Genomic DNA, 16231 nt, shown 5'->3' with positions numbered 1-16231 from the left:
GAAACAAAATAAAAAAATTATTTTTTTAGTTATGTTAATATAAAAAGAATTTTAGAGCTGAAAAATTGATTGTTAGTAATGGTTACCTGCTGTTAATGATAGTGGCTTATGATAATCATTAGTCAAGGGAACTATAATTTTTAATAATCAAACGTAATGTATTTTAAAAATAAAATAAAAAAATTTAAAAGTTTTTTATTTTCAAGTTTTTTAAAAATAAAAAATAAGTTATTTTATTTTTTTAAAAATAAAAAATATTTTTAAAAACAGAAACCAAATATGCTCCAAGTTTCCTTCTTTGTTTTAAAAGCCATGTTTATTTTATGCAGCTAAACGTGTCTTTTTTGTTGGGTGTCATGATTCTTTTCCTGTCAAATTAAACTAACTACTTCCTTTGTTAAAAAAAATATAAGACATTTTTCTAAGATAAAATACTCAAAAATATAAGATATTTTGGGTCTTTTAAGATGCAATTAATAAATTTTTTTAAAAGCACCATTGATTAAGAGTGTAATTATCAAAATGTTTTAATTGAGACACCCATTCAAATAGGAGTAAACATAAAAAAAAATGTGTAATTTTAAAAACAATTAACTACATACTCATTAGAAAATGATGTAATTTAGTTAAGAATATCTTATAATAGTGAATAGATGTAGTGCTTAGATATTATGGGTTTAGCTCAACCCCTCTAACCGTTAGATATATTACATTACTAATAATAATCCCAACTACTATTTCAACAAAAAATAGAAAAAATGATAGAAAAATATATTTAAATTATATAAATGATAGATTGATTATACCAAATGGCATAATTTTTCTGGAGTCTCGTAGGATTTTTTTTCATTAGGAAATTAAAAAATGACCAAACTACCCTCAAATAAAACAAAAATTTCTAAAGTTGCAAATAACTATTGAATTGTTGTGAATTTAGACACAAAAGCTGTTAATGTGGGAACAAAAGTTATAAATGAAAAGTTATGAATTTTCAATACCTAATGCATATTAAGACCTGATGATCAGGACTTGCGAATAGCTATTAAATTATTGCAAATTTAAAAAAAAATTGTTAATATATGAATAAAAGTTGTGAATAGAAAGTTGTGAATTTTTTTAATATGAATAAAAGGAAAAAGTCTCATTTCGCATAATTTCCTAATGATAGAAACATCACTTAAGATTCCAAGGAAATTATGCCTTGGTGAGACCAATCTGTCATTTACATAATTTAAATAAATTTTTCTATATTTTTTTAAAAAAATAATACCAACTACTATAAAGATCCGGCATCAAATTGCTTAACTCAGAATTTGGAGGATCCAATGATGGATCACATCACATGTACAACAAAACTTCAACTTCTATGACAATATTAATCACCTAACCAACAAATTAATTGAAGGGATTTTCCTCATAATTAGTATATGTAATTAAGTAAATAATGTACGTACACATCATGGATTTCTAAGCCATAATCCTTTTTAATTTTGTTGCTTTATTGAGCTCAAAGTTTACGCGCCCAAATAGGTTCAGGTGTGTGGGAGTTGAAATCTCTACAATCCGAAACTCTAAGGAGGAAAAACATGTGGACAAAATGAAGAAAGGAAGATCATTATATTTATATATTGTATTGATTTGTTTGGAAGTAAGTGTTGACACACGCACACACTAGTGATCTGCGTGTGTGTGTGTGTGTGTGTGTGTGTGTGTGTGTGAGAGAGAGAGAGAGAGAGAGAGAGAGAGAGAGAGAGAGAGAGAGTTGCAAAATTGGGCGCTTTATTAATATTTTTTGAGTGCGGTGGCCTTCTTCTTTCTAGGGCTATATCCAGAATAAAGATTGAAGATAAATGATTGCCAAAGTCATGAACAGAGAGTCAAGTCACACTCACTCATCAGTCGTCACAAGTTGATTTGGGCAATATTGGAGACTTTGGATTCCATTCATCACTGATAATGGAAGCAAATTCAGATTCGGTAAACTTTTCAACACTTACCTTGTATAGCTGTCCCCCCCTAATATTAGCAGCTATCACCGTTGAGAGTGTGTGAACGGGATAACCTCCGCCCCTATCCCCAAAAATATCAGAATTCATCATTTTTAGAACATTCAGCTGTATCAACATGCATACATATATATATATATATATATAGAGAGAGAGAGAGAGAGAGTCTTGTCAAAAAATATATGTAGAGAGAGAGACACATACACACTAAACAATTGAAACTTGTGCTTAATTTTTTCTGATCAAATCAAAGCAATGGAGTTGACAAAGGTATATGCGTGGTACGTACTGTTATTAATAAGAGACATATCTATGCTTAATATAATAAAGAAGGAGTTTGACTACTGTTTTTACGTTCATTATATTATAATTATTGTTACCCAGAAGTTCTTCAGGCTGCGAGGAATTAAGAAGCCGGCATAATGAAAAAAGGGCGAAATCCTCGAAAAGAAGATAAGTAATGATTCCCTGCAGCGAGCTAACAAAATTCAACGTAATAAAGGGCAAGTGAATGCTAAACTAAAATAAATCATGAGAAATATTTGGGATTTAATTAGTGAATTACATTAGATACAAATTGCTAACTATGATTGATGAAGGATTATGAGGAAGTAACAGTAACGGATATAGTTTTCAACAAAACAATAATGGGGTGGGAAATAGGAAGACCTTGAGTCCCATGACCATCATTGCGGTTCATGCCTTGAGCCTCATGATTCTGCCTCCATTATCATTTATCACCAAAGCAATCATGTTATATATTCCTTCTCACCCTCTCTTTTCATCTATTTATAAAATTAAGCAACTAAACTAAACCTTATCTCAAATTAGAGAATAAAATTAGAATGAGTCTGTAGCAGTTTATTTGGAAACGCGGGCAAACCCCATTAAATTAATTGGACAAAGCATGATTGTGTTTTACTTTATTAGCGGAATCAAATTCAAAGATGAGTTTGTATTTAATTTACTTTACTATACATCTTCACGGGGAAAATAATATGTGTTTAGAAGTAAAAAAAAAAAAACCCATCTTACATATATACAGTTATTGTTGGACAGTTTCAAATTTCAATCCCAGCAAGTAATTAGGTTGACAGCTTTTTAAATTTGTTACCATGCATGCATATACATATTACTTAAATTTTGCTTTTGTTGATCATGCTTTTGAGCATTATCTGTCACGGGCTACAAAGCAACCACAAATGACAATGTCATCACCATCCTCTTCTCAAGACAAAATGATGACCCCCACAACATGTGTTAAAGAGCCATGGAATATATGTGTGTGTGTGTGTCCTTTAAAGCTAATGGCCTTTTGATGAATTTCAAACATATATATATATCCATATATCTTTATAGGATATTAATCCTTGCCTGTGATTCCCATGACATTTTGCAGAATATTCCACAAGATTTTGATGCTCCCGGACCAGTACTCGCCACGACAGAAGGGCAACTGAGTGCAATTTTTTACACTGCTGAGGCCAGCACAAGATTCTTAATGACAAATATTCCATCAAAGGAGAGGAGGGCTTGACTTCACCTTCATCATTATTTCTAATATAGCTTAAGATTTATATGATAATTCAATTGCTTGATATTTATGTATTTTACCATGTACAAAAATATACAGTCGAAGTTGATATTAATTATTCATGGGTCTGGGCTTGTGATAATAGATGTATATCACGGTGTGGGCTGAACCATGGCCCATGGGCCAAAACCTAGCTCCTCATTCACAATAGACTCTACTCTACAGACATTGCATAAAAATGAGTTTTTAAGTCATTCTTTATAATTTTTGGGTCATTTATTATTATTTTTTGATAGCTTTTTGAATTTTTGAGGTTTTTTTTTTTCATTATGTTTTGTTCAATTAATGGTCAAAGGTGGCTTTTGTTAACGACAAAAGTCAAAATGCGCCGTTTTCAAAAGTTGAGGAGAAACATTATATAAAAAATGAGTTTAAAATTCTAAATACTCCTAGACCTATAATTATATCAAAAAAAATTCAGCAATATAATGACTTTTGAGTTTGGCCTTTTGTTGCAATAGCCAAAGTCTTTAAAGTCGTTAGTGATTGTCAAATTTTTAAAAATGATCTTTGCAAGTTGTCACTAAAAGTTCACAATCAGTGACAACCCTTTAGAATTGCTATAAAAAGTATGATTTTTAGAACAATCACTCCCAAAAGAATGAACAATCAACAATAACTAAACATCATTATCATAATTTTTTTCTTTTTGTAATCTAATATTTAATATTTTAAGACATTAATTTTGTTGTGTCACTGTAATTTTATGATGAATAAATAGAGTAAGGTAATGAGTTTTCATTTTATATTTTATAGTTAAATTGATACTTTAAAATAATGAAATCATTTTAAATTAAGATTTAAGGTATTATTCAATGCTGATATAACTAAATAATCAAATCCAACCATATTATTTTAGGTCAAATTTGGTTATCAAGCAATGTTTAATTGATTTAGTCCAATTATTTAGGCCAGTTTGGTTCATTGGATTAAGTCAATTAACATCAAATTGAATTGAATCAACCAATGCACACTCTTATATAAAGTAATAAATTCATTTAAAAACCTATTATTTGATATTTTAATTTGGAATATTTATAATGTAGTAATGAATGTCTATTTTCATCTATTTTATAATTAAGTTAATATTTTAAATAATAACACTACTTGTTAACATTGGCAAGTTTGGTTCTCATAGTTAAGCTTTGAAGCTTGAATCTAGTATAGAGGTTCCCAGTTGATAAGTGGGAATTTTACGTAAATTTATTGTTATATTTTACCCATTTATTTGGTTATTTTGATAATTAGAGGAGAACACTATAAAAAAGTCCCACTTAATAGATTTAAGGTGTTTTCAGGAAAAGAAGGAAAAAGGGGACAAAAAGAGTGAGGTTTAAAATACCAAGATCAAGGTCAAGGCCCAACCATCAGGCCCAAAATCAATCTCCACCCACAAGCAAGGGAAAAATGGAGTCTTCTCCCCATATGGATATTTACTGAGTTCAGCCACATCCAGATCACGGATTCGTGAAGAGGACAAAACCTCATCCCACATACTCCATCCGTTTTTTATTATAAAAAAAACTATTACTTTTAACTTATATTTTTTTATAAACAAAATTACTCATTTAAATAAGTATTTATTGTATATTTTTTAAATTATCACTCATAATAATAAAAAATAATTAATGCATGCTTATGTTGATTAATACATGAAATTTTAGTCTACTTTTTATTTTCAAATATAATTATTATAATTAATTAATTTTCTTAAATTATGAGGTATAATTTTTTTATATATATAAAAACAGAGGAAGTATGTTGTCAACACCAAAAATGTCCTTTGTGGAAGCTCAATTGCGCACGGAGACATCATAAAGAAAGTTTCACCATGTATGGGGGAGCTCGCGGAGTTTTGTTGGTAGATTTCTTTTTGGTATTTTGATGAATGCTTTAATGCTTAAAATGATTTATTTTGTTCTCATGATAATAGTGGCCAACTTTAATATGCATTTGGATTTTGAAATTTACCTTTGATAAAAGGGATCTCAATTATATTTTATTAAGCAATTTGGGTTTGGAATTAATCGTATTTAAGCTTGAGATCAGATAGACATATACTCAAGCAGAGCCAAGACTTAGAGTCAAGAGGTATAAGATAATTTAATTTAAAAATTAATAATTTTTTAAAAATAATAATTTCACTAAGGCTAAAATTGTAATATTAACATAAGTAAATTGATTATTATTTTTAGAAAATTATATTAAACATATAAATATGGTCTTTTATGTAAAAATATCTTCTTTATATTTTATTTTGATCATTAAAATATTACATATCTAATAAGCTTTTGCATATAAATATTTTTTATTTCATTCAAAGGGTGGAAAATATTAAGAGTAAGGGGTGCAACGTTGCAAAATTTACACACCTTACTTGTAATTTTTCTCAAAGGAAGGGGGTACATTTGCCCACCCTCATCACCAAGTGGCTCTGCCATTGAAGAGCTTTAGGTAATATTTTAAAACTTGTGTATAATTGAATTAGGGCTTGTTTGAGATACTATAGCATAGTTAGATCATTGGTTTTGTAATCGACAAATACATAATCTAATTTAGAGTCTTGATTTTAAAATTAAATTAAAATGTGATAACAAGAAGAAATTAAATTTGCAAAGTATAAAAAGGGATTAGAATTCCTAGAGTGTTTTTTAATTGTTAATCTTAACTTGAATTTTTTTGACATTATTTATTTTATTCATGTATTTTATTTACTAAAAACTTCACTTGGATAACTTAACTGAGACAAAAACAAATTCATTTATATCTATTTTCTTTCAATTAATTCCTTGTGAAATGACCTTGATTCACTATGCTACGTTAGATCTGTACACTTATAGTGTGTTTAAAATTTTGTGTGCATCACCAATTCTATTACTGATGATAGCAAAGAGGAAGAAGAGAATAAAAGAAATGAGATATTCTAAAATCTTACTTTTAATTTTTATAATGTATGAAATATATATATATATATATATATATGTTGTGCGCGCACGCGCGATGCTATATGATTTTTTGTTTGATGCTATCTTCTTGAGACATACATATAAAAAAAATTAGATAATATAGTATATAATTTTCTCATAAAATTTTCATTTAAAAATAAAAAAGTAATTAAAAAAGTAAAATGCAATATGAAAAAAGTCAGTTATTTTACTTAAGTATATAAAAAATTAGTTTTCTTAAGAGTTATTCTTAATTGAAAGTAAAAATAAAATTTTAATTAATAAATAATTATGATTTAATGTATAATCATTTATATTTTTTTATTTATTTTTAGATATTTTTTTATATATGCTTAAGGAACAAAAATATCTTGAAAGTTCCCTAAAATGAGCACTCGGTAGACTCATCTTTTAATTGGAGTAATTTTGAACATGAACATTCAAAGGGAGACTGATTTCTCTCTATTGTTATATCTGTGGAAACTTGACCTTTAAAATTAAAATTTGATCAAATGGAGGACAGGAAGCACTCATCGATTTGCCTTAGATTCTCTCCTCGTCTCTTTGAATTGTTCCTCTTCTCCATCTTCTTCCTTCTCCTTTTCCATTGGCAAAAACCCATGATCGGAAGTCTCCAGTGTTGCCTTTCCTTCTTCCTTCGCCTGGTTCAAGCCTTTGTCTCCAAGAATCCAAAAGTGTCAATCAACAGTGTGTTTCTGCTCCTTTAATCACTCCTAACCCCTGAGTCGATCGTCGTCTTGCTTGACGGCTGACTCTATTATCAAATAACAGTAAAATTAATAAAAACTAAATTTTATAGAAAAGCACAATCTAAATCATTTCTTTAAGAATCAAAAGATTAATTATTTAAATTATAATTATGAAAAACTAAACAATTGAGAAATTTTTTATGATGAAATTAATCTAAAAAAACTAAAATTAAATTAAATAATTAAAAGAAAGTTCAACTGAAAAAATTACCAAATGTAAACAACGCAATTAATCACAACCCAATCATCTAAACTTAATCTTTCTCATCCACAAAAAAAATTAATTTTATTTAACTTTATTATTTTAATTTTATTATATATTTCTCAAATTATCATTCAAGAATTAAACAAGAAATTAAGTTATGAATTAATTAAAATCTCTCTTAACCCACAAGCTAACAAATATTTTTATATTAATTATATCATAAACAGAGCATTAACAATTACTCAAGTCAGGCTAAATTATTTTTATATTATTATATCAATCGATTATAGCATGTAAAATCTGAAATAAAATTTATAATTTAAAAATTATATAATAAAACTACTCTAATTAACAATAATAATTAAAATATAAAATTTAAAAAAAATTAAAATAAAGTTAAAATAAAATATTTTTTAAATATAAAAAATTTTAATTAAAATTTAAAATTATAATTTATGATTGATTATATTAAGAAAATTAGCTGCCTATGAAATTAAAAATTAAAGCACTGCATCAAAAAATGATAAGCCATCTCTCACGGGATGAAGGAAAGAAAATGGCGCACCCACGTTCCTTCGTCTGTTCTGCGCCGCCACTCTGTTTCTTTTTCTGTTCTTTCTTTCTTTCTTTTTTTTTTTTATCGTCAAAATTGTGTCGTGTGCACTCGGTTGCTTCCTTTATTGGAGTAGAAAACAGGTGATGCGTTCCTGTGCGTGATTTGTACGGTTAAAGAAAAATTACTCCCTCTCTTTATATATAAATTATTTTTAATTAAATCATACAAACTAATAAAAATCAATTATCTAATTAAAAGCATAATAATATTTTAATTTTATCCATAATTATTATAAATAAAAAATAAATTTTTTTAAAAAATAAATTAATGAGAGTACTTATTTTTTTTCTCTTTCTAATTTACTAAGAATATAATGGTCCATTTATTAAAAAATGCTAACAACTCTTTATATTTAGGGATGAGAAAAAGTTTTAAAAAACTTCTTATATATAGAGATGGAAGGAGTAATAATTTAATAAAATAATAAAGCTACCTTAAATAACTCAAATTGAAAACTACACTGAAATGCTCAAGAAAACATAAATAATTAAAATAAGTTTTTTTTAATTTGATTCTTGATTTGATCTTTAAGTATACCCTCACTCCTCTATCAAAATAATCTTCATCAATATATTTTAATTTAAATTTAAAAAATCTACACAAATAAAATAAGATTAAATAAGAACTGTACATACATATTAAAGATATTATTTATATTTTAAAATTTAAAAATTTAGATTAAAATTTAAAAGTTGAAGATTGACTGATAAAATTAAATAATATTCAATTAAAATTAATTAATTTTAAATAAATATTTAAAAGTTTAAATTAAAAAAATAAAATATATAAAATTATTATTTATTAGCGGCTCGAGTTTTCACGTATTCTTTGATGTCACCAAGGTTGATAAGAGAGATCTCTTCATTGGCACCCACATGCCTTCCACTGAACTCACCGGTGGTTATTGAGTTCTCTCCTATCTCGACCCCTCCGAACCTAAACATGGCTTGCTCAAGCGCTTCATGTTCTTCCTCCTCAAGTCTTGTCGCGATCGGACGGTCCGAAGCTTGTTTAGAAATTTGTCCGTCCCCTAATGACCCCTTGTGCAGAGGCTAGGAAGAGATAACAGCCCATTGACAAGGAGGATGGTGGCAAGGTAATCGACAACGATTTTGAAATTTAGGGAATAAACAAACAAGTTTATAAATTTTTGTTCAATGGCAGAGAAATGCCTCATTAATCTTCTTCGTCATTTGATTTTTGTTGCCGTTGGGCGTTCTCTAGTGTCTCTTATTTGGTTGCTGATTTTAGCTGCCTAGAGCTTCAGTTTTGTTTATTAGGCTTCCCTCAATGATTTCTAAGTTGATTTAATCAAGTTATTGGGTTGTTGATTGTGGCTTTTATCCAATGACTCTGGCCTTTCACACGTTCTTGTCGGTTTTGCATGAAGAGAAGGAAGAAGATGAGCGCTTGTTAATGCTTAGTTAGAAAACCCAGGAGAAATCAGCTAATCCCAATAAACGCGATCGACTTGTGTTCCATTTGGTCAAACTTTGATTTCAATGGTCAATATTCAGTAGGGTGAAATTGCTTTTTTTTTAAAGTTTTAAGAAAAAATTGCTCCAGTTAAAAGGTAAAGATATTCATTGTTTCTTTCAAAAAACTTTCAAAACATTTTTGCTCATTAATCCTTTTATATATTAGAATTATAAGTATGAATGTTAAAATAAACAATACAATAATCTTAAGAAGTACAAACAAATAAAATAAAATAAATAATACAAATAATATTGCATCAAAGGAGAATCTCATCTAAGGCCCCCAAGAGAGAAAAAAACTGCACTTATAACTCAATGCAATATAAAATTGTTCTGTAGGCCTAAGGATCTTTTTGCAAATACATTTTAGAGAGAAAAAACACAATTGCCCTTAGTGAGAAAAGACAACAAGTACAGGTTTATATTTTTATAATTACATGTTCAAAAATTCACAAACTTTGGGTTCACATATTGATCCATAATTGTCCCTTGAAAGTGAAATTTTTATTTAGAGTTGACTTATTTGTCTTGACCAACTTAATAAATTTACAATTTAAAGTTTGAATATTCACAAACACAAGTTTATTTATTCATAAGTTAAAGTTTAAAATTTATGAATTTATATATTCAAAACTAAGGTTTATCATTACAACAAGTTTAGATTTTTACAATTATATGTTCACCAATTCACAACTTTAGGTTGACATATTAACAAGTAATTGTTTTAGCCAATTTAATAAATTTACAACTTAAAATTTAAATATTTACAAGTACAGGTTCATCTACTTATAAATTAAAATACATAATTTATGACTTCACATATTCATGACTATAGTTCATCATGAAAGCAAGTTCAAATTTTTACAACTAGATGAACATAAATTTACAACTTTAGATTCACAAAATAAACAAATAATTGTCCATTGGTAGTGAACCTAAAATTCTTTATTTCTCACTAAGGGCAATTGTGTCTTTTCCTTCTAAGACATATTTTGCAAAAAGGACTTTTGGACTTGAAAAATAATTTCAAAGTGCATTGGGGCTTAAGTGTAATTTTTTCTCCTTCGGGCCCTAGATGAGATTCTCCATTATATCAATTATATTATTATTTTAAAAAATATAACTTTGCGCCCCAATACTTTGTTTGAGTTTTGTTATAGGTTCCTGTATTTTTTTAATATTTTAAATTTTTACACTTTTATTTTTCAGTGTTTTAGGCCTCTATAACATCGCTTATAGAGGAACCTAGAATGCAGAAAAAAAGTACAGGAACGTATAACAAAACTTGAGTAAAGTGTAGGGATACAAAGTTATGTTTTTTTTCTTATCATTTATAGTATAATTTATGCAACAAAAATATTACAATTCAAAATTTTAATAAGTTGAAAAATTAAATTGAAGTATTTAATAATACTTTGTAATATTTAACATCTAAGATATATGTGTTTGTGTAATTGAATTATATAGCAACAGTTATCTATTTGTATATATGAGTGTGTGTTTGTTTTGTTTAATATATATATATATATATATATATATATATATATATATATAATATTATGTAACAATATACTACATGTTCATATGAGACACAAATAAAAGAGATTATCGAATTATGGGTGGAGAAATTTTTAGATAGACTTAATGTATCATGTTACTCATAGTCCATTCAATAAAAAACATGACATTCAGATTATATTGAATGTAAATGAATTCTGACATCAATGTTAATAGAGAGAAAAAAAAATAAAAAATTAAATATATATTTAAAAAATTTTTCAATGGAGGAGGCAATTTATAAATGAAAATATAAGTTAGTGGCATGGTTACATGTTGCAATGACATGGCCAGGTTTACCAGGATCGCTTTTCGGTGGCAGCAAAATACGAACAGAACGGAAGGTTTGAAATAATTGGAATTTCAAAAAAATAGGGTGTTGAAAGAATTTAATTACAAAAAAAAGTAATAATAAAAAATGAATTTAATTTAAACTTAAATCAAATCTAAATTTATGAATTTTTATATATCTAAATGAAGGATTTGATTTAAATAATCTAAATTTTCATTAATTCAAATATGCTGTAACAGAATTTTCACAACTTGATCCAGTAATCGATTACTAGTCTAGGTTATTTTTATTAATTTTATAAAAATAACTAGAATATATAAAAATTACATTTCTAATTATTTTAAAAATTTACTTTAAATAGTTTCTAAAAATAATCAAGTGTGATTTTTTATGAAAATTTGAAAATTCAGAAATATAAAGATACCTTATAAAATATGGACATAACTAAAAAATAAATTTTATTTTATAGTTGTAATCAAATGTAAAATAACTTATGTTCTATATAAAATCTCAAGACGATAAATCACCACTTTACATAATCTGAGAATTATTTTTTTAAGATTAAACAAACATGTGTATTTGATTTGTGAATAATATTATTTGTGAATAATATTTTTTTTTTTTAATTTGATCGCCCGGTACGTTGAGAAACTATATTCTATTGTAATTTGCTGGCATAAGTGAATATCAATTAACGGGCAAAATAAAATCCGACTAATAGCAGCACATGGGATGTTTTATTCTTTTGGATATTTTGAGAACCTATGCATGAGTGAAACAATATTCTAAAAACGATATAGCAAGTAACTGGATCGAATACAATAGATTTCATGTTATGGCAATTAGCATTCAATTGACTTTTCTGCAATTAGTCCTGACTTGACCATGAGGAGCAGTCAAAGGAGTGAGCTCACTCATTTTGATCATGGCCTTGGCAAAGTCGCGGAAGAAGAGTGAAGAATCATGCACGTAAGCTCTCACTTGAGCGTCCGTGGGACCTCCATTGAAGAGCGCCTGGTCCGAGTGCAACAGACCCTTCTTCTTCACCAAGTTCTTGTAGTATGAGTTATCAAAGCAGTTTCCGTCACTATGCGAGCCGTCTAAAGCGGATAGATTGTCGTCTCCACCTACGGCCGGACACACCGCTTGCTTCGATTCTCTAAACGACGACTCTATGTTGGTGTCGTTGTAGATCCTGTTCCTGAAAGTCCTGCACCTCGCCATCCCTATCGTGTGAGATCCTGACGACACCAATATACATTCAAACAAAACGCCTCTTCGTTGTTAATTAATTACAGTTGACAAAATTATAATTCATCACTAGAAAAGGTTGGTAATAGTTACCAGACAAAGCCACCATTTCTTGCCGGGTGAAGCCTTTGTTGGCAAAAGCAGTGATGAGGCCAGTAAGATTGAGGAACGGAGCAGGCAAATCCTTGTTAGCATCGCTCCAACTTGCTTTGGTTGAGTCTCTTCTTCCCAATCTCACTTCCCAAAACGGTCCACCCAGCTGACCAGTTTCCAATTCATTAAAAGTCTATACATATGCACTCTTCTCTATCTGTAAATTAAATGGCTAGCTCATGCATGAAGAGAACCGACAAAATCAATCAAATACTTACAGCGTACACAGAGTCCCTCGCAGCAACCGCCAAAATGTCAGCACATGAGACGACGCCGGGACACAGGTTCTCTAGTTTATGTTTTATATCATCCATGACATCAAAACCCCTCAGAGAATTATTGTTGGGAAATGCTGTTTTTTCACCCCTGAAATTTTCTGTGTCGTCCAATAGTACTGACGCGTCGCATCCCTATGTCGTCAAAATTGAACACACCAACATATATCCAAGTTAACGCCCGTATATTTTACTGAGTGCATATAATACACATACAAGGGTCTGATTATCAAACTATAATCAACTTATAATCCTTCAATTCTTTATACCCTGGAATATGAGGAACTAATAATGGTTAGAATACGTGAGAAATTATGATAATGTGTGTGTGTGTGTGCATGAGTGAGTGAAAGGAAAACTTGCTTGGACGAAGCAGTCATGGAAATGGAGACGGAGCAGGGAAGCACCCATTCGAGGCTCAAGGAGCACAGCTTTGAGTACTTCGGCCCTAATGATAGGAAGAGCAAGAGGACATGAAAGTAAGTAATATGTGGAGCGTAATTGAGCAAAAGCTGTTCCGGTGAGACATAATAACAACACAGTACAGATGCTGAGTTTGAGATGATGAATAAGGACTGGGCTAGCAGCCATTGATTGTTGAATATATGATATCCTTTAAGTTGGGAACGATAGGCTTGTGTTTTTGGATCCGTCCTGAGACAGCTATTTATACACCATGTTTACCCCTGTTGCCTGTGAAGACTTCAAATTCAATTCTCTGGTATCATCATTCCCTTGCCTTATTCACAAAGTCAGCGTACTGTCAAAAATTATATTGGAAGATTGTTTTTTGTTTTAAGAAAATGGGGATAGACATGCATAATCTTCTTGAAAACAATATAATTTCCAGACAGGCAGACGCCTGAAAAATTAGAATACCTACGCGAGCAGCATGTATAGATGATTATGGCGTAACAAGAGCTTGTGTGAATCTTAAGTTCTGATTTTATTGTTAGGTCGACTTAGGTGCTGTTGGATAACTGTGTTGTCTTAAACAACTTGAGGTCTTATAAGAACTCGCAGATTTAATGGCGGATTTCATTGCAGATACGTACATATATTAATTATCATTATTTGACTTTGAGATCAAGATTTTTCCTTATTAGATAGCTGTGTTGTCGTAAGGCCCGTGAGATCATGCATCTTGAGAGGGCTTGCGCATCTTCTAGCATGCTAAAAACATCAAAGGCGTGGAAAACAGGCAGCACCTTCCAGAGTTAGAGCTGTTCGTTTCTCTTGCTCTCTTTTTTCGGCCAAAAAAAAGGAAATGTGACCCTTAATTATTTGGCATATTATTTTAGGTACTTGTCTGCTGTGATTCCAAATGAGAATTGGCGGGCTTGACCTATACTCACCTAAGTAAGAATAATTAAAAAGGCCCCAATAATGACATTCATTATTAGTCATGTCATTCAGTTGTATAACTTAGAATCTGATAGACTTGTTGCAACGTAACTTTGACAGTTCACAAGTCAGTCACGTGGCTAACGTCAGTCTGAAAAAATATGCATATTTAGCTGTTACTTCATCACTAGGAAGCAAACTCAGCTGATAATGGGATTTGTTCCTTCAATCATTCAATATTATAATTAATATATTACCAAATTAAACTAATCAAAATAGTCACAAAACAAACTCTCATAAGCAGTCCAATCGTTGGAGATATCGAGCAAGTCTGAATAAAAACATGCACCATCTTTTTGTCGTTCCGCCGGTAAAAGATTTTTGTCATCATCTTGTTGGATCCTAGAATCCTCAGCGGTATCTTGAGCTTCTGCTGTGCTTGTTTGATCTTCTTCAATGGCAGCCTGCAATTTTGTGGCTTTTCTCTGCGCAGGGCCTTGATTCTCTTTTGCAAACATTGTTTTTCTGCGTTTTCTTCTTCGATTACCTGTCAAACTTGACTTGCTCTTCCCTCTTGATGTATTTATATCCTTGTTCGTTGTAGCAATTAGAAATACAAAAGGGTCATGGACTATATATGTTCAACATATCATTTGGCGACCCAATTCAAATTAAGACCTTTTTTTTTTTTACTTCAAATATAAATTTATTAGCGTTGGTTATTTGGCTTCTAATATAGGTGAACTTTAATTTCAATCAACTTATTCAAAAAGAAAGTCATTAAAATAATTTCAATTGCAAATATAATATATAATTGTCCTTCTTCTATTTCATATATATATATATATATATAGCTTGAATTTATCGTTAGCTATATGACAATATACTCATTTGTATTTTCTCCGAGGCATTTTCAGACTCAAACCATATATTTATTTAGCATTAAATATTTTTATAAAAAATTCAAAGAAATGCAAAAGCATATTTAATCACTTTTTTTTTATTTGTCTTCAACCAGAAATTAAAAAAACATTATCTATCACTGATTGAATTATATTATTCCTCCCTTATCAAATTACTAAACATTCAAAGATTTGATCTTCTCCCCCTCTAATTGCATTATTTCGGAAGTAGAAATATAAGTTTCCATGCATGTGTAAAATCTGTGTTAGACAAATATACTAACTCAAATCAAAACTAAACTTCTGAGTACTGATCGGAGCAGCAGCAGCAATATAATAGCAAGAAGAAGAACAAGAATTTATATACATGGACACACAAATTAATAAAATAAAATTAACCATGCTTTATCGATCATCATTACCTAAATTTCTTACCTGGTATTGGCTCTTCGTTACATCCATTTCGATCTAAATTGTAATGCAATCCGGTGCATATCTTAGTTCTCAAATTTGATAGACTAGATTTGCTCACTGTACTAAGAGAATTGGAAGAAGATGAAAAAAATATAATAAGATTGTGTTGAGTGTCACGAGCTTGAATTGCTATGATTATTACAATTGGGATCAAACTGATGATTATCAATCTGGATGTTGAGCTTACAAAAGCAAAATTTATATTTTGTATGATATGATCGAACTGTAAATGAAAATGAACTTTTAAAGATATATAATTTTAATTATTACGAGTAATAACCTCTTTGGTAAACAAAAGACTCATCATTTAAATTCTGTGGGGGAAAACCAGCGTAGAAATGAGTCGTTTGATTTTGTTTGAAGTTTTTT

General features: G+C 29.4%; 1 protein-coding gene across 1 annotated transcript; it reads right to left on the bottom strand.

The window, feature by feature from the left end:
* Positions 1-12181: 12181 nt before the first annotated feature.
* On the bottom strand, positions 12182-13763 carry LOC129291566 (cationic peroxidase 1-like). The gene is made up of 4 exons (XM_054929016.1): positions 13506-13763; positions 13086-13277; positions 12808-12973; positions 12182-12704 (listed from the first exon to the last, which is right to left on the bottom strand). The coding sequence occupies exons 1-4, from the start codon at positions 13731-13733 to the stop codon at positions 12313-12315; spliced, it is 978 nt and encodes a 325-aa protein (XP_054784991.1). The 5' UTR covers positions 13734-13763; the 3' UTR covers positions 12182-12312.
* Positions 13764-16231: the final 2468 nt, after the last annotated feature.

The sequence above is a fragment of the Prosopis cineraria genome, unplaced genomic scaffold, assembly GCF_029017545.1.
Source record: "Prosopis cineraria cultivar Desert tree isolate PC_DT_omini unplaced genomic scaffold, ASM2901754v1 PC13, whole genome shotgun sequence".
NCBI classification, from domain to species: domain Eukaryota; kingdom Viridiplantae; phylum Streptophyta; class Magnoliopsida; order Fabales; family Fabaceae; genus Prosopis; species Prosopis cineraria.
This window is presented reverse-complemented; position numbering and strand designations above follow the sequence as displayed.